Source organism: Perca flavescens, chromosome 16 (genome assembly GCF_004354835.1).
Source record: "Perca flavescens isolate YP-PL-M2 chromosome 16, PFLA_1.0, whole genome shotgun sequence".
NCBI classification, from domain to species: Eukaryota; Metazoa; Chordata; class Actinopteri; order Perciformes; family Percidae; genus Perca; species Perca flavescens.
The window spans coordinates 22,694,375-22,718,175 of record NC_041346.1 but is presented as its reverse complement, the minus strand read 5'-3'; the positions used below and the strand labels follow the sequence as shown (position 1 = coordinate 22,718,175).

General features: G+C 41.6%; 1 protein-coding gene across 1 annotated transcript in view; it reads right to left on the bottom strand.

Annotated features, from left to right (window-relative positions):
- col27a1a (collagen, type XXVII, alpha 1a) overlaps positions 1 to 23,801 on the bottom strand; it is a 77,501-nt gene that overhangs the window by 46,015 nt on the left and 7,685 nt on the right. The window contains exons 3-8 of the mRNA XM_028601756.1: positions 20,644 to 22,160; positions 16,283 to 16,336; positions 10,132 to 10,185; positions 7,904 to 7,957; positions 7,705 to 7,758; positions 65 to 109 (exon numbers count right to left, since the gene is read on the bottom strand). Of these exons, the coding sequence (XP_028457557.1) occupies positions 65 to 109; positions 7,705 to 7,758; positions 7,904 to 7,957; positions 10,132 to 10,185; positions 16,283 to 16,336; positions 20,644 to 22,160 (1,778 nt within the window). The remainder of the gene's footprint in view (positions 1 to 64; positions 110 to 7,704; positions 7,759 to 7,903; positions 7,958 to 10,131; positions 10,186 to 16,282; positions 16,337 to 20,643; positions 22,161 to 23,801) is intronic.

The window sequence follows — 23,801 nt, the reverse complement described above, 5'->3', positions numbered from 1 at the left end:
ACAGCATTTACATAGTATTAAAGCCAGGGAAAAAGGTAATGATGGAATAGAGAAAGATACTTACAGGCTCACCAGGGAGTCCAGGTGGACCAGGGTAACCTTTCTGTCCCTAAAGAGACAAACATAAAGAGGCATGGGAAGTTAGTTGAAGCATATGGACAGGTGAAAGTAAACACAGAAATTCTGAAACAGTACACAGACAAGAAAAAACCTGACAAGCCACAAGTGTAGTTTTGTGCAAAGTAAAATATGCATGTCAACGATAACAGGGCAGACAGACAAGTCCAGTGCCATATGCAAGGAATCAATCTGCCCTTCTGTCAAGGGATCAGACTTTCCATTGGCCGTGTTCATAGAGAAATGGTGCTCGCAAGGCCGTGCCAGGATCATGGCATGTTGAGGATATAAATGCCTTCCTGTTTGAGTCAGATAGCAGGTCCCTCCCTCCGCCTGCAGAGCAGACTACAACACTGAATACAACCTGACATAGTGCTTTTCTATAGTTCTGCTGACTCCAGCAACGAAAGGCCCCCAACAAAGAGTGGAGAACAACTAAATCAAAGTTGGGGAAGGCATTCCTTTCCAGACCACAGTTTGATAGATTGCGAGAGCAAGAGAGAAATAAGAGGAAAGAAAAAAAAAAAAAAAAAAAAACAGAAGAGGAAAGAAAGGAAAGACTCCTGTTGTCCTGTTTTCCTAAACCACATCTCCAGAGTACCAAGCCAAGACTTCCTGAGTTCCTGTAAACCATCCTTTAGCCCTGACATCTGACTGCAGCGGGAGAGGACACAGCATCCCTGTTCTCATTATGTTACATGATCACTCTCATTGGCTTTACAACGTCATACCAGCACTTTAAACTGCCATTGTCAGCATTATACTTCACAATTACTGTAGTACTTAAACAGGTACAGCAACTGTGTCAACAATACATTTGGTGCCAATATTACAGTTCAAATAAAATAAATATTTTTAGATAGTTTTTCATCACAGACCTAATCATTAAACTAAAATAAAATTTTCTCTGCTTCTAACACAAATCCGAGCGTTCTGTTGGAGAACTTGTCTGTCTCGCTATCACCTCACATCATCTGTTGCACATCATCAAAAGACCACTAGGAGGAAAAGCCTCCTGGAACTGGGATGAAAATACATGAGTAATACACATTAAACAAACCGAGATGTCACCAGGTGCTGGCAGACCACTTTTGTGAAAGCCCTGTTGGTAAGCAGTGTTGTAGAGAGAACCGACGTTTTCGAAGATTTCCATTTGATGTTGGTTAACTGCAAAACACAGTTATAATAACGTGTTGATGAATTTGTGTTTGTCTGACTTGCCTTCATGTGTCTGAATCTGAATGTCCATCTGTTGCCACTAGCCTAATTTTCTCCTTTTGGTTGATCTCTGTTTTCCATCTACTTCTCCACTTTTCAGGAGATGTAGTGACCTGATGCCATTCTCATGGCACACTAAAAAAACTATTCTATGTCATCAGGGGGTGCTTAAGTTAGCACATCTTCAACAATTCATATATTTTTACACAATTCTCGGTCTCGATAATTCAAACAATGATTAAAACACGTTTTTTTAGAGCAACATAGTCCAAATAAGGTGATGCAAGAACATGCGAACATCAGAACTTTCACAGGGTGACCTTTTTTTCTGTCAATGGTTTCCTTAAAAGCTACCAAGAAGATCAGCGACCTTAGTCTAGGTGGTGGTAATGCACCTTAACGCTGGTTGCCACCTGCCATAAATCAGAAAAAAGAAGAAGAAGCGACCTCACTTGTCAGTCAGACAGCACTAATGACAGAGAGTGATATGTGGATGGCAAGGTAGGGAGTAAATTGCTCTGATATTTTGCTTAAAAAACTTAAACGCAAGATAGTTTGCGGCAGGCCTTGTCTCCAATCTTTGGAAGCTAGCAACCCTGAACCCACAGAGTCCCTCCACATAACAAATCCCAATTAAACCCCTGCATGTGTGCACGCATACACATGTCAAAAACAGGACAGGAAGGAAAGTACACACACACAAAGATACATGTACACCGTCATGTAATTACATGGCTTACTTATAGTACAAACATGTGTAGCGGCCTATGTTTCCAGGCTGTGAGGTCCATGAGCCACAGCCACACATGCGTGTGCACGCACACACACGCATGCACGCACACACACACACACACACACACACACACACACACACACACACACACATACACATACACATACACACACACACACACACACACACACACACACACACACACACACACACACACACACACACACACACACACACACACACACACACACACACACACACACACAGGGCATTAACCATAGCCTCCCAAACCCAGCCAGACCATCTCAGATCCTTATCTCACTTATTATGAGCTTGCTTATGAGAGCAGCCATTCCCACCGGTCCACCTGTGTTTACAGTGCCACTTGCTTAATGAGCATGTGTGTTCAATCAGATAAACCCACCAGAATGCTTTTCATAGCACCCCCCCCCCCCTCAATCCTACACCACTAAGGCGAGGAGTGCCCCAGGGAACGTTAAGCGCATTTTGAGAACTTAAATAAAAGACATATTGTGTCAGCAAAAGACATGTCATTCTTCTGACTCATTACCAGCTACTATGTACACACTTAACTTTGTGGGTGTTCAAATGAGTCCATGCCTCGTGTCTGCTTACAACTGTATTTACTATATGTCTCCACTGTCTGCCTCCACTGGACAGTGCCCTGGTAGCAGAAATATACCCCTCATCTCATTCATCTCTGCTTTCATCTTTCCACCTCTCTTGCTCTCCCTGCAAATTCCCTCTGCTGATGATTGCTCAGGGCAATCGTCTAGCTGCATACATGTACAGCAGAACAGAAACCCTGCATGCGGATGTCTGGCGGGCACAGACGTAACAAACAACTGCACAAACCCAACAATTTGGTTGAAATCTCCCAAGCGGAAAAAACATCCCTCATCTCATCCCCGTCTGAACCGCAATTTCAGCAGCATGTTGTGCTTGCATGCAGTATCACTATTAAACTACTAGCATAGTGGAAGATGGAGCAATGATTTGTTGCAGTTATTGTGAAACATGCAAAGAAAATGATGGTTGATTTGAATTCTCCCATAATTACAATGATGATGAGCATGTGGATTTGTTAGTTTGAACAGTTGGCAGGAGCTAAATGGAGAGAGTTTGGTTTGGAACAGGTCTTGGGGAGCTTCAGACAGATTAATGCCATACAATAAATGAGGAAAACGAGGGTGATTAATACACTGTCTAGCCCCTGAAGGGAAATTACAGAAGATCATTCTACTTTGTGTTTGTAGGATGTTCTTGTTAGGACAACTATGGTTTGGACTTAGTTTAAAAAGAAAATTATCTGTATAACATCTTATCTAGTCAGCAATAGCAATTGTGAGGACTAAATCGTAGTACATTTACACACAAATGTTTCACTGTGTCATAAAACGCAATGAAAATACAAAGAGGTCTATGCACAGTGTCACCCATCATTGACCCTAAAATCCTCACACATGTATGTATAGCACATATGTGAAAAGCACATGTACATTGTTTTTATAAACAAATCCCGAACATAATGTGTCTCAAGACAGTCATATTTTCCCAGAATAGAAACTTGGTCGACATGAGTGTTTATGGATTAGTTGACTGACTTTTGTAGCTGCATATTGACTCTCTAACTGACTTTTTGGGACAACACTATTACTCTTAAATAGTCTTAAAAACAGCCTGCAACTCTGACCTAATACATTTTTTTCAGATAAACAGCTTGCATTGCTCTATCTGAGGTCCAAGCACCCATAACGCTCATTTGTTTAATCTGTACACAAACAGAAATGTAAAAATGTCCATTTTTGGCTTTACTGGGCTTTACCTGCTTTTACAGCCGGTTGCAGTAACTTCTTTATGCTAAGCTATGCTAACAGCATCCTGACTAGCTCTATTCTTAAACAAGAGTAATTTGATCTTCTCATCTTACTCTTGGCGATAAGCATATTATCCAAAATGTCAAACTATTCTTGTAATCAACATCCACAAAAGCATATAGACATAATACGGTTCGGGATTAGGTACCCACTGATAAAAAACTCTAGGGCTACTGAAACAAAGTAATATACAGTATTAACAAATACCAACAAAGCTAAGTCACAATGCTACTGTACATTATGTCTTGGCTTTAAGCGGGAAAAAGCAGTCATAGTGTGAAAGACAGATGTAGAAAAGGCAGACAAACAGTGAGAAGACACAGATCAACTAGTAGTGGGAATAAATGAAGAGGAAAAGAAGGATGGAGGCAGTAAGGTAAGACGTATGGCTTGTAATGTGGCCTTGTAGTTGAGGTTTGGCCCTGTGTGTGTGTGTGTGTGTGTTCCCTCTCCCTGACCCTGCCTACCATACTGAAAAGCCATTCAGTGTGCTTGGTAGAACAAATGTTGTACAGAGCGGAACATGCTTGGCTTGTCTGGCGGTGTAAAATCACACACTCCTATCTCACGTTCAAAGCACTACTGCTTTCTCCATTAAAGTTTTCCATGGAAAACCAGCAGCCAAATTCCAGAATTCCCGGATGAAGAGTCAACTTAAGGCTGATAAAGAGCCTGTGTGTGTGTGTGTGTGTGTGTGTGTGTGTGTGTGTGTGTGTGTGTGTGTGTGTGTGTGTGTGTGTGTGAGAGAGACATACAAGGTGGAAGGGAAAATACGGAGCAGAACAGAGGAAAAGCTGCTGTTGTCCCATTTTCCGAAACCACAGCTTCAGAGTACCGAGCCAAGCGAGCAAAACAGCACATGGATGTTTCAGGGGGGCCCACCACTGCCACTGCAATGTAATTGCAAAAAAAAAAAGTCATCATTGCTTTTCAATATTGTATTAACCTTGAAGCAGGCCTCAGTGGAGAGACCTGCACCAGGACAGGACACGCCTGGGACTTTCCACGTGAGCGGACCCAAAACGAACAGAACAAAACAAAGCCTGTTTCTAGACAGTCTGCGCTACCACAGAACAGTTTGGACATTGACTCACGCCTCTGTCATAGTGGTGCAATGTGTAGGCATGTAGGATCAAGATTAATTAACATCAACAGTGTGTGAAGCACAGCTGAGACCTATGAGAAGTTATTGTACATTGTTTAGCACAAATGGGTTAACTAGCCACTCCATGTTTGTGTTCGGAAAGGAAGCTGACTCCTTGCGGTTAATTTAACAAGTTTCCTTTACAGTCATCATGTCTGTGGGCCATCGACCAATACCTGAGGCATGCTGTGATGATGTCAGAGTGTGTTTTGATGAAGATGCCATGGCAACAACTTCCCATAGTGATGATGTGCCATTCTAATATACTCCGAAGTGGCAGCTATAATGTACACTTGGGCTTTATAAAAGACAAGGTACTGAGCATTTGCATTGCTCATCTAAGTGTAAACAGGTAGGGAGTAGGCTATGCACTTTCAGTTTCTGTCCGTGTCAGGTAATCTTACCTTTATGTCAGACAATCATTTGTGGCTTGTATGTTTTACACTCTCATCTGCAGCTCTGATTCACATGACAGGCCGTCAAATCACTGCTAAGACTCATTTAGCTTGAAAGAAGTCTGCAAATATTTTCCACCAGCTTTACATTTTCCATTCTGACTGAGTGTGTGTGAGAAACAGAAAGACAGAGACATACAACTGGACACAGAGACACACAGAGAAAAGCCGACTCCTAACTAAAGCCATATGTTAAACTTGAGGCAGCCATCCAAGTAGAGTCCGACACTGTTACAGAGCACTGTGGCTCTGGGAAGTCAGTGAATACATGCAGAGGCACTTTACACCTCTGCACCTCAGAAATACATACAATCTACCTGCTATATTTAATAACTAAACTAATTATTCTACTTTGTTTGAAATGTGTGCATCAGTGGGCTCAATTCTATTTGATACAGCATGTGACTGAAAGCAGTCTATGATCTTCTGCCGCCATGAGACGTGTGTTTACATTGGATTGTTTAAGAATAAGTGAAACCGATTATTTTACTTCAGACCTGAGGAGCACAGAAGACTCACTAAGCATCAAGACAGTTGTGGTGATTGTGTCTTGTATTGCAGAGGTTCCCAGACTAAGCCCACAGCCCTGTCTGATGAACTCAAGAACCCATTTGTCATGTTCAAAATCATATATATGTGTGTGTGCGTGTGCATGTGTGATTTTAATCTGGCAGTTATTAAACACTATTATTTACAGCATGATTGTTATTTTTTTAAATAGTTTTGGTCGGTTTGGTCAATTAGCTAACTGTTAGCTAACGCTTTATCCAATAAATTTAACACAAGCTATTTCAACTACTTATCTCTTGCTGTAGCTAACTATTTGAACTGTTTATCCATTACTTTTAACTAACTATTGGAACTGTTCATCCATTACTTTTATCTAACTATTTAAACTGTTAATTTTAGCTAACTATTCCATCCATTAGCTTACTGTTAAAACGTATACAAGCTTAGTTGGTGTTTATGTCTGTTGTTTTTTTTCACATTCAATTAACAGAGCTACTCTACCATTTTTCCACTTACCCTCTGGTAGTCTCGCTTTGCCAGACCCTCCTCCAAAGTGCGCTGAAGGAGGGTCTGGCTACTTCACATAGCATTCGGGGATTTCTTTAGCTCCGCACAGAGCCGTGCGAGAGAAAACTCAGATTGGACAAATAAGCTGGCTAAAATAGTCTTTATTAATCCACCGAATGTAAAATTACAACGCAAAGAAAACTGAAGGAAATGGAAAATACATGCATCCGGCAGAATTGCCTGCAGCACCGGAGCAATCCCGGAAGTGTAACGTCAAGGATATAGACTAACCCCCTGGTAACTGCAGAAGTACCGCTTGAGGTATATTTACCCCTTGTTGGGAATCACTGCTTTATTGTATCTAATTGATGTCTGTTTTACATGCACAAACACTGACAAGCACGCAGGAATGTATGCACACAATCGTGAACTTAGAGACATAGCCTACACCACTCAAACTTTCCCGTTGGACTCACTCTTGTTCCATTCCTGTCTACAAGAAGCTCTGTCACACTTTTTCTTCCCTACACTCGTGAATCACTCAAGTTGTGACTTAAGTAACATCTAAGACACTGGGGATTTTGTGTTTGAGCACATGAGTACATGATACCCATCCTTGTATCCCTGATGACAACCCCCCCCCTTCCCCCCTTCATCCCTCATGACATCCTTCCTGCCAGCATTAAAAACCCTCTGTGCTGAATCCAGCCAACACAGATGGAAAAATGGTGAGCACAGCACAAAGAGAAAGAGAGAATTAAGGAGAAGGAAACAAGGAGAGATCTTTACAAAGATGAGGTTTACACACACACACACACACACACACACACACACACACACACACACACACACACACACACACACACACACACACACACACACACACACACACACACACACACACACACACACACACACACACCAAAAACAAAAGGGTAATGAAATGGTGACAATGACCAATGCAAACTTTATTTATTTCCCAAACTTAACAAGGGCCTCACTATTCAAAGTTTGCAGATGTAACCATTTTACTCACAACAGCAAGTGGTAAATGGGAGCTCCTATAGCAAGCATTGGAAGGAATTTGGTGCAAGGGTGTTTAGGTGTATTGTTCGGTCTTACCTTCCGACCTTCCTGGCCAGTCAGTCCAACCGGGCCAAGAATCCCTGAGTCTCCCTAGAACAAAAAGCGAGAATGTCAAAAGACACTAATGCAGCAATGAGTGGTTGCACAAATAGCAATCATAAATGTGCTAGGAGCTTGGCAAGCAGGACGTTGTTACAAATTAATGTAGTGTGTAAGAAAAGGGGGGACGCAATACCTTCTCTCCTTTTGGTGCTGGCCCAGGTGAGATGCCAGGGTCTCCTTTTCTGCCCTGAGGAAAAGAAAAACACAAAGGAGGACTTTGTATGGGTGAAAAACTCAAATGTACCTTAGTCTCTGAAAGTATCTGACTAACAATCATATTAATATATAGATTCATGGCCAACACATTTCCTTTGGACAAAGGGTTAAGGTTACAAAAGCTTGACTCTAGAAATCCCATACTAGATAATAGGAAGCTACAAATTATAAAAAACAACTGTTAGTTATTCACAATTCAGATGCTTTTCTTAGGCGCAGTGCACTACGTGGGTTCAGTGCCCCTCCAGTCACACACAGCAAGCTTCATTGTCAGCAAGTAACAATAATGGGGCTTCAGCACATCAAAGCTATGGATCGGAAATTAGACTGAGTGCTGAGTGCATGGACTCCTGTTATTTACAACTTTGTTTCATTTCAACGATGAAAGAGCAAAGATCGCAGTGCACCTCCAGACATCAAACGCTTCAGACTCATTCCCTCAACACTACTGCCAGGTAGAAGAAGTCTGCTCTGCACCACTCCGCCGAGAATTTACTCTTCATTCACTGAGGCACGGTTTCAAAAACTTACTCCACTTTTTTCCATTATCACTTCATTAGTGTTCCTTGAGTGCTCTTGGATCTGACGTGTTTGTTTGACTAACATTTTTACTATCAACCCTTTTTTTAATCATTATTATTTACCAGGGAATTTTCTACGATTACATGATATGCAACTCAAAGGAATAGTTCAACCTTTTTGAAATACTTACACAATCTAATACAAAGTCCACTTACTGAGAACCTATAAAGCTCACAAATTACTTTGTTGGCCAGGAGTGGTGACTTCCTCCAGGCTCACTGCTCCCAGCTAAGCAATAGTCTGGCACATAAAACCACAAACTTAGTTTTTTTTTTTTTACAGATTTAACAAACAATATATAATGTGTTAATTAGTGAGGTTTAGAGGCACTGGTAATTGAATTGTGTTACTTTTGGAAGGAGCCAGGCTAGCTGTTTATGCTGTTTCCAGTATTTATGCTAAGCTACAGTTCCTCTACCGTAGCCTCCGATTTGATCCTTATTAGTGATGGATGTTGTTAGCTCTTAGAGGAAGAGTTTTAAATTTGGTGAAATATGCTGATTTGCTTCCCTGCTGAGACCAAGATGAGAAGACAGATACCACTCAAGGTGGTATCTGTCTTCTCATCTAGGAAGAAAACAAGTACTATGTATATATAACTATTCCTGTAAGTAAATTAAAGATAAGCATGTAGGATAAGATAAGGGTGAGAACCAGGTACATAATGATGGGAAGAAGATTGCAAAAAGTGAGAGAAGAGAATGCAACAAGGAATATTATAAATTACGTCAGCGAGAAAAGGACAAACACAGTCTGTTTGGGTGACCTGGGGAGGTCAGGGCTCTGGGTAGGGCAGGCAGGGCAGCTGCACAGTTCTCATTTATGCAAGGCATTTTCATAATGCACTTTAAAAAGCGGTAGTGCTCCTCACTCTGAGCACACAGTACCAGAGGTCAAGGGTGTTTGCTAAAGCATACATCAGTCCAGACAATCAGATGAGGGATACAGAGAATTTGTATTGGGCAGGGTCATCTCCTGTTTACACGTTAAAATTAGACAGATTTATTTAGAGTTCTCACTTTCCCACTCGTAATGTCTTTCCCTGGAGCTCTGATAAATCACTTCAACTCCCCTGGTATCCAACTAGCCTTCTCTCTCCACTCCAGTTGCATAGGTAGAACATAGACTCGCTTACATCGAGCGGACCTCCAAGAATCTGAACAACCTTAATGAACTTTAAATATGACTGGGAATCCTGACATTCACCTCTGCGGCACACATGTTAAAGTGATACAGCTCTTCAGTATTTAGTGCCAGGGTGTTTGTACTGGATTGTCTTACACTTCCAGGCTGCCTGCCGTGAACTTAGATAGCCCTGATTCTTTAGCCACAAAGATCCATTACCCTTGTTCCCTTTATGGATTCCAGCTGATATAGAAAAACTGAAAATCTAACACATTCTCGTGGGATTAGAGGCAAGAGAAGATCATAAATATTTTATTAAATTAGCAGTAATCATGTAATGGAAAAATCAACGTGGCTGCCGGGATCTTGATTAAAAAAATAAAAAATAAAATAAGTCTGACTTGTGATCATTAGTTAGCGCAAAAGTGTGTAAGATACCTTGAGCCCGGGTGGACCAGCTCGGCCAGGGTTTCCATGGGGACCAGGGGCGCCCTGTGGAAAAGCCAGATGGGAGAAAAACATGATCAAACAGTGATCGAGATCTCTATCAATCATCATATTGGGATATAGCTGATGCAGACTGTGGCTTTGCTACTGTGAAAACCAGGGAAGGTGGGGAGAGGTGGGGGGAAGTGGGGGGGGTCTGTCTGTCTGGAGAACCTCAGACTTCATGCTACTTTAACCTATTTTCCTATACTTTAGCTGTGTGTGTGTGTGTGTGTGTGTGTGTGAGAGTTGGGTGGTGATGTATTTGGGGTTGGTGTTGGGGGTAGAAGCTTACAGAAAATGGGGCTCTGTGGAGCTGCTTCACCATATGGATGTGGTTTTCCTGCCCCCTGTTGCCTCCACACTCCACAACCCCCCATCCACACACACAAACACACATTTGCCCGGCATCTTAATGAGTAATGCAGATCATCTCGTATCATAACATTTTGAATTCCTCCGCTGGTGTGTGTTTCTGTCCGCATTGGCTGTTGTTGAGGAAATGAACACAACTGTGTCTGAAAGCAAACAAAGCAAGATCTACAGTAGCAGCATATTGGTAATGTGAACCCTCTCGACTCGTCCAGCAGCCCCCGTGGGACGGTTTAGCAGAAAACCTTTGGAAGCCAGAGAATGAATCTACACCAAATTTTTTTTATTTTGGTTTAAACTGCAGCCATTAGACATTAACAAAGGGGTTGTTGCTACGTCTCCACCATCCATCTATCTGTCTGTCTGTCTACCTTCTCTTCCTCTGAGTGACTTTTTCCGTGGATCTCTGACCTCGCTCCTGCCCTCCACGTGTTGCGGCACCCTTTGGGCCCCTAACCTACCCCCAGAGTGGGTCAAGGGTCGAGCGAGTCAGAAAGGGCGGAAAAAAAGCCACAATTGATTTAAGAGCCGGGTCAGTAAGTTTCACTGAGGTGAGTCAAAACAAATCAGGAAGCCATTACATTAGTGATCTGGTCTGCAGCATCAAAAAATAACATCTAGCGACATCCAGGCAGCTCTTTATTATCCAACAGAGGGGAAAAAAGTAATGTGGGGTTTGGGATGGGTTATACAATACAGCTCAACAAAAAAGCCCTTTGAGCAAAGTTCAAAAACAGACATACTGGTCGGGTGCAGACATGACAACATAAAAGCCTTTTGCTGTAACTGCTCTTACTTTCAAAGGGCGCTTTGACAACAGTCATGTCTGATTCACTTGAGACAGAGCTTCTCAGGAATGAACAGGACGTTAATAAGCTGTTGGTATCTCGAAAACACAGAACAATCATGATTTCTGATTTCTGAACTAAAAACAAACAAACAATCAACATGATTTAATAATGCTGTTTTGATGAGATCTGATCTATTTTTAACGTGTTATGTTTCACAAATGTGAATATTTTCATTCCAAGGATTCTCAAGCTTGAAAGATCTTGCCCCTTTTTCTCCCACACTCTCTTTCCCCTTTCATTTTCAGTTTGTATTCAGCTGGCATTCCCTCGAGGGTTAGTGTGTCCAGACTGGTGTTAAGGGATGCTGTTGTGCCCTAAATAAACTTAAACAAACTAGACATGTTTCAATTACATGCTTCAAAATGAACCCTCTGGTTTACCGCAGCATTGGGCAGTACACTGGTAGGCACAGGCTGGCATCAACATTTGGTACTGTGCCCTTGCCTCTGTCGTGTCCCTCTCTCGCACAACAGGTGTCTAATTAGAGAAGACTAGGGTGGGGTGCACACAAGCTGAGGGCTATCAAATGAAAAGCCACCAACCTCTGAACAGCAATGCAGGGCGTTACTGTGGTTCCTGTGGTAATAATGCTGCTACATGTAGCTCTGTGCAATTCATTATGATTCTAAGTTAAGGCAAAATGGTCAAAATCTAAAGAAATAATGGCTCCTAACGTTTTATGTTATGGTAACATGCATGCTGCCTGCTCTCCGGTATATAAATATACAGTAAGTGCTCAAATCGACAAAATTATATATCAACACCATATGTGCAACTTAAAGCCAAGAAATATTGCATATGCACTTGTGGATCTTAAATCTGGACGCATAACATCACTCCAAGGGTTACATTCCCACACTAAATATTTTAGACGGGGCCTTTTAACAGGCAATGCTGTAAACACAGTCTGACTTTCAACGCTTGCTCGTAAAAGACAGTTTAATGTATATACAGTCACCGTATTAAAGATAAAAGTGAAGAATTTGAATGATGCCGTTCCAAATGAGAGCCGAAGGGGCAATGTCTGATAAACTAAACATTAGATCAAGAGAAGTGAAACCGCTGGACGTCTTCTTAATTAAACATCCCAGTCAACACACACACTTAATGATTTTCCTCTGAGGATTCAGAAAAACATTTCACTGTTCGTTAAAGTCGTAATAGCATGCTATGCCATCGCTAAGTGAAAAGAGCAGAATTTTGCAGCCCAATGCTATATAAATTAAAGTAAAACTTCTTAATAACAGAAGCAGATAGGGCCAATGAATTAAGATGCTGGTAGAAAGGCAAAACTTCAAAACCTTTTTTGTTTTTAAAGCTAAATACATCATGGAGTGACCATATGATAAAGGAAATAGTAGTCCAAAGTATTTTTTAGAGATTTACAACAATAACAGTAATAGTTTATAATGGCCATGACAAGTTTAAAAATAACGACCTTACCTAAAGCTAACTTTATGCCAAAAATGTAAAATCTGGTGTTAAAAAATGTACTAAAGTGCCAAAAGGGAGATAGCAAAAAATAGTGAATTGGAGCATAGACTGCGATTTTACTGTCCTGGAGCTTATTACAGTAATGTTCCAGGGGAGAGATCCATATATACAGTTTACACTGGGGATTGTAAAGACCCTTAAAAAGCTGATCTGTCCCCTGGTTCTAACAAAACAGCCATTGCCTTAAGAAGAACTCAACACCTTTACTCATTTAGTTCTTTATAGTCATAGTTTTCCAGGTTTCTATATCAAATGTCCATCTGTGATCTGAATTAGCTTTACATACAGGTGGAGCGAGGTGGGGGGATTTTGTATAGTGACAGAAGAGTGGTTTGGAGGGGAAGGATGAGGAAAGATGGGCAAGATTTTTTTCACTCAGACAAAGACCCTTTTGACCCAGCAGGCTCCAGCCGAATACATGCAGCCAGTCTTTAGATAGATACCGGCCTGTGTACCCGCAATGCATCCATTGCACGTTTTCTCTCACACCCTCCTACCACGTCGTCATTATACACCTTCAAAAGAGACTCGAAAGAGCTCACCCGGACTATAAATGGACACCTAGCAAATGCTTCTGTACTGACAGCGGCTGCTATAGCTACGGCGTCTCACACTCACATGTTTTGGATCAGAGGTTAAGGTTCATGGGTGGTGCTTGGTGGGCTCAATGGTGCTCTGTGTGTCATCATGCAGACTTCCAGTAATCTAAGGCTACGGAAGGTCATGCAAAAAAAAAAAAACTCTGACTGGAATTTAGTTTTTCACATAAAGTGATGATGCTTATGAACAATTCATTCAACGCCACCTGCCAGCCTGCAGCCTTTGCAACCTGCAGTGTAAATTTAGATTTGGAGTTAATTTATATCAGTGATGAACAAGTTAATTTAATTTCCCAACTTGAAACCACACTCTTATCTTGCCAAGAGGCAAAACGTGTTTGTGAGTGTGAGTTTGCACACACACACACACACACACACACACACACACACACACACACACACACACACACACACACACACACACACACACACACACATCAGCAGCATTAAACTTGATAAATGCGGAAAGCTCCATAATCGGTCTCACTCTTTATATAGGCAGGTCATAAACACAGCCATATATGTCTGTGCTAAAGGGGCGTGGGATCAGTGCTGTAGCATGTATACACTTCTGTGTGAGTGCTGATGTGTCCTTGTGTATGCGTTAAACAAATTGACTGTGAGGTCAGAGTCAGACACTGGTGGCGTATTTGCAAGTGACCTCTGTTAAAGTGGCATTAAATCCAAAAGCTTTCTTATTGAACATGCTTGTTTTCATTGTTTGCGCATTTCCACTGAATGCCACAGGCAGTTTAACAGCTGGTTTGCTGTGGTTGACAAAGGCCACTTCTAAGCTGCCAGGATGTAAATCAGTATGAGGTGATACATACTGCTGATGAATGAGGTTTTAGACAGGCAGAGGGGCTTTACCAAGCACAAGTTTAAGTCGAAACCATCATGCCAAACCTGTCCATGCTTCAACCTAAGCTGGAGGAACTGTGTAGCATTGCATATTGCACAAGACCCTTAACTTAAATATGGAGCAAATTTTTAGAAAAGCTGGGCACAGCGATACAAAAATAGTTCCACTCACAGTCATATCGCAATCACATTTTGTGATTTTTAAGGCCAATTTAAGTTTTATTCCAGGTAAGTTTGATTTTGATCATAACAAATCCACCTAAGTGGGCCTGATGTTGTGGAACTGCTACTAGAGACGGGATGGGAGGTGCTGCGGGGGCTTAAATAGCTTTAATTAGAGCCAGACAAAGACCTCCTTATACATCTATAGTGGTGGGGGATCACAGAGACTTTGGCTTAAGAGTCTCTCCAACACATAGGCCTATAGACACAAACAGTAAGTGATTAAAAAACACACACACACACACACACACACACACACACACACACACACACACACACACACACACACACACACACACACACACACACACACACACACACACACACAAAAAGACACAAGCACATGTATCCATTGACATAAAGCATCCATTACTGTATATTTGATGCATTTAGACTTCTATTGTCTGGACTGACTGAGTAGCTTGTTTGTAGTGTTTGTCTTTTAATGAGTGAGAAGCTTCTGTAGTCTATAAAAAAGCAAGAGTCTACGGGCATGCTAGCGACTCTGTTTGGCTGTTTATAGGTGCAGCAGTGTTTTGATCTAAATGCTAACATCAGCATTCTAGCATGCAAACAATAATAACGCTAACATGCTGAGGTTTAGCAGGTGTAATGTTTACCATGTTCGATATCTTACTTAGTTTAGCGTGTTAGCAATCTAACATTTGCTTTATAGTGCTAAATACAAAGTACAGCTGAGGCTGATGAGAATGTCATTAGTTTTGCAGGTTTTGCTCATAAAGTCAATAGTTTTTGAATGAGACATTTTTCTAAACCATCAATGTCAACCTACTGGTGGCGCTAGAGTAAATGTCCGGGGATTACCAAAGTTAGCAGGATTCATCCTCTGGGGAACATGAATGTCGGTGCACATTTCCATTGCAACTCATCCAATAATTTAGTCTGAAGAGAATAACAGAGGAAGTAAAATAGAGTTCCTCAAAGAAGACCCACGAATGAGACTATATCTATTTAACTGCCTTGGAGAAAGAGGCCTTTCATTAGTCCAGAATGGGATTCCTATGAAGTGTTAGTGCAGCCTGCTGCAACAGCTCATTGAGGAGAAGAAAGTCCAGTGGAGCCATGTGTTCTCTGTCTGTTTACAGTGCTTTTATTAGGCATCCTGTGGCACAGCCAGCCTTTTGAAAGGCCGTCTTTATAGGAGTTTTCCTGTTTATGCTTAGGGGTGGGAGGTCAGCACTCGCAGCCCCGTGCTGAATATGGTCAATCTGTCTGCATAGGAAAACTTAGTGTGTATGTGAGTGTGTGTGTGTGTGTGTGTGTCAGCTGGGTGATGGGAGGGATTTAAAGTGATGTGGGAGCCTGGCTTGGCAGGTTATTATTGTAACTTTAGAAAATGGTCCAGGACGTTGCCTTCTAGGCTGGAACACACAGATACAGTCCTCTCTGTATGTCTGTCTTTCTGAGTCACCTCTCTGCCAAGGGATACTATATTACTATACTGCTATACTACTGTGTTTGAGCTTTCGTTAACATGTACGTCAGCATCAGTAGCAAAAAACACAAACAAACACGCACGCAGAGAGACACCCACAGTTTACCTAAATAAAGACATGCTTAAACATGGTACCATAAAAACAAAAATCTTGGAGTTGAACACCAGATTAAACCATTTCTACAGGTTACAAATGGAAGTGTGTTTAATGTGGCTGGAGGTGTTTGCGAGTGACCAAGGAGACTTACCCGAGGACCCCTCTTGCCCGGCAGGCCTGGCTTCCCTGGAGGTCCTGGCAGTCCCTGAAGAAAGAGAAAGTGTACTGAGTGACAGCATATAGACAATCTTATTTAAAACCCAAGCAATCCCCTTTTATCATACTCTATCAAAATCATCAGGTCATTAAGACTCATTTGTGTGTTTCCACAGATATGTGCACAAGGTAAAGAAATGACACATTTTCCCTCTGAAGTAATTCAGCCTTATCCATCAGGAACGTCTTAGCCTGTGTGGCAGGAAACCATAGAAAGCACTAGAAATAACAGGTCATTTCCTGTGCCACTCAATGCCGCTGTGTGGCTTTATCAACCTTGCGCTCATTCGTTTTCTTTCAATCAAAAAAGAGGAAAAGGAGAAGTGGGGAAAAACAGAGCTACTGTTGGTTGCTGTGGCCAACAAGAGCTATCTGTAGGGCTCTGGATCCTGACGAAAATGTGTGTTAAAGTCTCTATATGGCATTTTTAAAATGTTTTCTTCACTGTAAATGAATGACAGTATTTTTACTATGCTGTTAAATCCAATGCCTGAGATAACAGATATGAGGATCTAGTAAAAAAGCAGCAGCATCTACTATAAAGTGCAGTTATTGTAGTGTGAAAGTTTTACCCTTTCTGTAGTTTCCTCAGCTCATTTTTCACAAGGCTATGAACTTTAAGAGACAAAGCACAACTTCAAAAACAATTTCAACTTCAAAACCACGCCAACCTGAGTCTAAAGGTTATTGTGAGCATAGCCATACAATATAATGCACGCAACTGTCTGTCTGCGATCTGGTGTATCGCTCTGAGATTATAATTTTTCCCCCGCCATCTCTTCCAGGAAGACCTCCATGGTTGAGACCACCCCCATTGTTACAGGTGGAATGCTCTGTGGTGGCCTAAGGACCTGTCAACATCAACACACACTCCTGTCCATCTTGACACTTCCACCCCCTGCTTTGGCTCTTCTTCCTTACACTTGTACACTTGTTGTTTGTTAGTTTGTTCCAACTGTCTTTTCCTCTTTGCACCTGTCCATCTTCAACATATTTATTTTTTTGTTTTCAGAGTGAATGTGTATGTTGACTGCTCTCTAGGCAGGGAAGTAGCAGTCTCAGGAAATCCCCACATCAGTAAACGTTATCCAATCACCACATTTCAAACAGCCTGATGGCAAAATCTGTTTTCAGTTATGAGGTTAAGACTTGCTGACTGTGTCCGAGAGGTAGCTAGAACATGATTTGTGCCACCTGACAACTGAATCTGAATTTCATACATAGTTGTGCTATGATCTGTGAATGCATTTGTTTCAAAACATTACTTGTTTAATTTACTTATTTGACTTGTATCTAACAATTTCAATTAAAAACTACTAGGGGTGGGAGCCTCACGATACGATATAATCACCATACCTATGTCACAATACAATATTATTGCGATTTTTAAACATATTTCAATATTCTGCAATATATTGCAATTTATTACCTTTTTTCCATCTTCAAATTTTTCCCAATATCAAATTATGTTTTTTATTTCATCTAAAAAGATAAATTTCTCGGTTTGTTCATCTCACTTCAATTTTATTACTGCAAAATGGGATTGTCAAGCAGACAAAATGATACATATATATGAACACATATAGAATAATAGATCGATACTGGCATCTGTGTATACAGTATTGTTACAAAAAATATTGCGATACTATGCTGTATCTATTTTTTCCCCCACCCCTAAAAACTACTGGAATACACAGTGCACACTATGCAAACTCCCCATAATTGTCATAATTTCAAAGTAAACTGATTAAAAGTTCTTATTGTAGCAACATTTAAGGCAGCTTTCAAGTACAATTTAACTGAACACAGAAGCTTAGTTATGTTAGTTATACAAGTTCAGGTTTAAATCAAATTAAAACTCACAGCTAGAACAGCTCCAATTAAAAACTAATCAGATCAAAACTCCAACTCTCACTTTCAGCAATCACATAAAGCTTCAGAACATATTAATCACATAGAGGCATGCAGTGGAACTGATTTTTAAGGCAGCATTGAGGAGCCAAAGGCGCCTCAGATAGAAGAACTGTGCCATATCTGTGCCTGCACGGGATGTTTCTCCTGGCAGCCAGAGTGCAAAATCTGCATGGTGGATACAAGAGTCCAAATCATGGTTCTATTGTGTCTTTTAGTAGAAGACTTTAATGTTTTAGACAGCAAGACTACAAGAGATGAATGATGAAGCTATTGGCTGAAACCTCAATGAATGCAAGAATTTAATTGTCTTTGAATTTCATATTTTTTGAAATGTGTGTGTATAAAAAAAGAGAATGTATGTCTGTACAAGACTGTGCTGTGAGAAGAAGAAAGAGACATGGCATGTGTGTTTATGAAATCCAAACTGTTAAAAAGGAAGCGTGACGGGGTTCATCTGGGATCTCCCGAGGCACTATATGGCAACACAGAGACACACATATGCATACAAATAGGCCTACACACAGACTTTGACAGGAAGCACCTGTTTAATCCCTGATTTATTCACAGAATAAATCCATATGTGAGGCTAAATATTGTATGTGATCCTGTCAAATGTCATTTAAATCAGAATCCAGACAAAAAGATACACATTTTTACATTAAGCCTACATCATTAATACAGATTCTGAGACAACTGGAGTACATGCTACAGTTTTCTATGGTTGGGCGTTCAGTTTTGTGGTCTCAGATTGGGGTATTTTATCATATAATTGGCATAACAAGACAAAAGTTGGTTAGGCCTCCTCAGTATAGTATCAGCAATAAATGTGTCAGACAGTCCTTCACTAAATGACCTTATAACTTCCTTTTATCATCTTTCTACAATCTCTTTTCTCTGCTAGATTACAGCACTTCATTTCGAGATTGCAGGTATTGCCTTCTAAATGCCAGTAATTTGGTTCAACGTAATAACAGTCACGTCTGGTGTAGACATCAACATAGATGTAAATTAGCCAACCCTTGACACACCACAATCTACAGCAGCAAATTACAGACCACTACAAAGAATAAGAAAGGCACACATATCAAACATACAGGCCCTGCTCACACCTTACACTAAAATGACTCAATCATTGGACATAAGTGCAAACACACCCAGAACGTGCTGAAGAGACACTGAGGTGGGATTAGTCAGGCCACATTTGAAGATGAGGTGAAGAACAGTCTAGACAATTATGTAGAGCTTATAACGCGATGCAGCTCCCAAACACAAATGATTTGTCTATCAACATTCTGAACTCCATATCTCCTATTGAGTAGTCAACAAATCCTTTTTTTCTGCTCTTTGGCCGAGCACAAATGTAAGTGTGCATGTGTATATTTTCTGTCGGGAAGCAGTCACAGTTTACTCACAAATAAAATCAACTGAAGCTAAATTTTATCTCAAGCGGTCAGTCAAGATGCAACTGGGATGCTGGGTGTGACAAAAGGTGAAAATAGACCTGGCTGCCTCAGTGTACTATGGGCCTAGCCTACCTTTGCGCTACATTAAGAAGCTTAAAAATTATGGTGTTTACTGACTGTTTTGACCCTTGACCTAGCTTTAAAAGGAGGGCCATGAGACCTCCACTAGCACTATATGACAGAGGAATCTGGTGCAGAGACGGCAAGGCGTCAGACCTGACACGTCACACCCAGCCTGGAGGGTTCAGTGCACAGAGGAAGGAGGAAAGGAAGGAGGAAAAAGTAAGATTACTAACCTTTGTGGGAAAGGACATAGTGTTACATTAACCTACATATCTTTGTGGTCTCTCCAGCCCAGATCAGCACTAAAATCAAACCTGGTCTTTCACTAGTGACAAAGACCAGCACAGACTGGGATGTCCCTAATGGAGTGTATTTCACTCTTCACCACTTTACTTAAGTAAACCATCAAACTCACCATCACAACTGCCAGCATGAACAGCTTAGGCATACAGTGTGTTTCTTCATCTTGATTTTGCAGAACCTTTAGTGCTACAGCCAGAGTGGAAAAGAGGACCATAATGCATCAAACTTATCTATGCTACATTGGCACCTTGTCAGCCTCAGAAACTATTTTATGACACTTTTTCTATGTATATTCCTCTTTTCTTCTAATATAATCCATAGCCAGGGCCCCTTTTTATTGCTATGCTTCTGTGTTCCCCACCTGTCTACCAGGCACATTAAATCCTTAAAGCATGTAGTGTTAGCTAGCTCTTGATCGAAAAAGAGCGCTCAAGCACATGAATGCATCAATTGTAAATTTACTTAATATGCTTTTGTTGTGTCACACACACACACACACACACACACAAACACACACACTCACTAACCAACCCAATAGACCAGACGTGCTTACCCATGGGCCTGCTTCTCCTTTCTGTCCTATAGGTCCAGCCAGCAGGGAGAACTGAGTAGGTGGCACCTCCCAGCTCTGGAAGCCATCAGTAGCAGGTGGTGTTACTGGGTTGTACGAAGGTCTGGTTGGTTGTGGGGTGACTGTAGCCTTGGTGGTTTTGGTTTGCTTCGTAGGTTTGATGACCTGTTTGGAGACTGGCTTGGAGGTTTTAGCAGTTGTAGTTTTGGAGATTGTTGATTTTGAGGGGTTAACTTTGTATATCGATGGTTTAGAAGGGACAACTTTGACAGAATTTGTTTTGGGTTTGGACGGAGTGGCTTTGGATGGCGTAACTTTAGGTTTGGGAGATGTTTTCTTGGCCGTGGTGGGTTGTGGTTTCTTTGGGACTGCACCTTGTTCTGATAAGGCAGAGTCAGGCTTGGTCTTGGAGGGTTTGGTGGTAGTAGTGGCTGGAATAGTAGGTTTCTTCTTCTTGTCTGTTCCTGCAATCGTCTTTTTGGAGTTGTTATGAGGAGTGGGCTTTGGGGGGGTTTGTTTGGAGGGTTTCTGATTTGAAGCTTTAGAGGGGGTGGGTTTTGGGTTTGGTGGTTTTGTCGGGGGTGCTCTTGTCCCAAGTGGTGCTGTGACACTTTCAGTCCTGGCCTTTGGAGGCGGGGAGGCCATACCAAGCTGGACTGTGACTGGCATCACAGTTCCCAGAAGGGGTGTAGAAATTGTCCCAGGGCTGGGCTTTATTGTTTGGGTGGGGGCCACATATCTGACAGCCGAGGCAGCAGCGGCAACACTCCTGGCAAGGCTCAGCCCCGTGGTCTTCCTGGGCGTTTCTGGGCCACCACGTTTAGGGGTAGCAGCGGTAGCTGTGATGTTTGTTTCTCGTTGTAGGATAGGCAACAAGGGAGGAAGGTTAGGCCTGTATGTGTCAGCTTCCCTGCACTGTTTCTTAATGTACCTGCAGTAGTTGTGAGCTGCTTGTGCAGAAGGGACCAGGTCAAACTGACAGATGGCTCCTTCAAAGTGTGCTGAGGCTTGCTGTTGGCTTGTCCGCCCCAGCAGGAAAGAGCCCTGGAGCTCTGGAGCCAGTCCCTCCTCACTGTCCCACCCAAAATCTGCATGAACACTCTGCTCTCCGCAGGAGGCATATAGAGTCACTCTCTGTCCATTAATTCCCACCGCCAGCTGGTGCCACTGACCATCATGGGGCTCATAGGGGAGTGCCACTGAGGTGTTTGGTCCCGTGTGAAGGACCAGATTGCCCGGTGCAAGCTGCAGACCAAGAAGGAGCTTCTTGCGGCCTGAGAGCAGGGTGAAGAGGAAAGCACTGTTGACACGGTGTGAGCGCACACTCAGGACCAGTGCCAGGTTCGGCCAGATGGCCGCTGGGAAGAGTGAGCGCAATGGAGTTTCAATGTGCGCCCGCTGGTTGAGGATGATCCCCGATCTGAATGGAATGACCCCTGCTGGCACCGAGCGTGACGGTTTCTCTCCCTTGAGCCCCAACTTTTGAATGATGTCCACATCTGGATAAAAGGGAGAGCAGTGTTAGAGGTGCAAATAATGATACATTTTTTCATAAAGGTTACACACACACAAAGCCTATAATTATGTAGTCTCTTTAGTACCTGGAGTATACTGTATTTTACAATTCATTTAAAGTTTGAGGACTTTACATTATCCTTCTGGTCGCAGCTGTTTGGTTGATCCTTAATCATTCTTTTCATACTTCATTATAAGTCTGTTTTATTTAAAAAAAATCAAAAATCACACAAGGGATACCGCAGGCCAATTGGCAGGACACAGGAGAGTAATGAGTTTCCCACTGAGCATCTGGACTAATAAGAAACCCAAATGTGCCCAAATTGTGTTGTCCCTAAACACAACACTCATCACACTTCAGTGAAATCCTCCATTCTAACTGGGAGTGAAACACAGGGGAAAATGGGCAGAGTACTAGCCTCAGTTTTGTTGAAATAGTAACACTCAGAAACAGGACCACTTGAGCAACAACACACACACACACACACACACACACACACACACACACACACACACACACACACACACACACACACACACACACACACACACACACACACACACACACACACACACAAACAAACAAACAAACGGTTAGCAGATTAGGATGAGAGCAATCATGCTAAGATTAACCGTTAAACATCTTCAAATTATTAATAGGACATTCTGGACTCATTGTGAGAATGTTCTCTTCCTGAAACAAGTGAGGCTCATCAAAAATATTTTAGCTTTCTTTGGCAGTGGCAACTGTTGGATTGACTACAATGGCAAATGAGCCAATTTTCCAAGAACTTTCCATTAACAAAATAAAACCAATCTAATTTTTTGCTGTCATGTATGAGAGGCATAGCAGCATCACATACATCATGTATAGACTGGTCTTTGAGCCAACAGAGAACAGCAGGTCACAAAGTAATGGAGCTCAAACACTGCAGGATGACCAGATGGGAAAAAAAAATGGTTGATGCAAAAAAATAAAAATCCAAAGAATAATAAACTCACTGGGTTTTAAGGCCACCACGATGTCTAGTGCAACTTTAAGCCCAAACAAATGACTATGTATAGGTCCACAAAGACATTAAACTAGGCTGATGATAGGGGAGTGGAGTGACCTAGGTTGGTTGCTCTGAGTTGGTAGATGCTGCACAGAGGGGCTGTGGTGGCCTCTGTTTCAAATGTCAGCGGTTTGCAGCCTCACGCTTCTCTCGAATATGGAAAGTTCTGGCATAATTTTGACCATATGACAATATTACTCTTGTGAAGCATAAAATAGCTTTAAACATGCCCACAACAGATGTCCTCAGATTATAGCATGTTTATTGATACAGGCCTGTAGAATCTTAAAGGAGTTGCTCACCCAAAATTGTATATATTATATGTATATATATATATATATATATATATATATATATATATATATATATATATATATATATATATATATATATATTTTTTTTTTTTTTTTTTTTTTTACATGAAGCAAAAATTTATTAATATGGGATTAATTAAATGAAATATGAACATGAGAACTCTGACTTTCACTTAAAACATGCAAAGTAGTGTGTGATAATCAAGTTACATAGCGCCCAGAAACAGAGAAAGAGAGAAAAAATAATGAAGGAAAT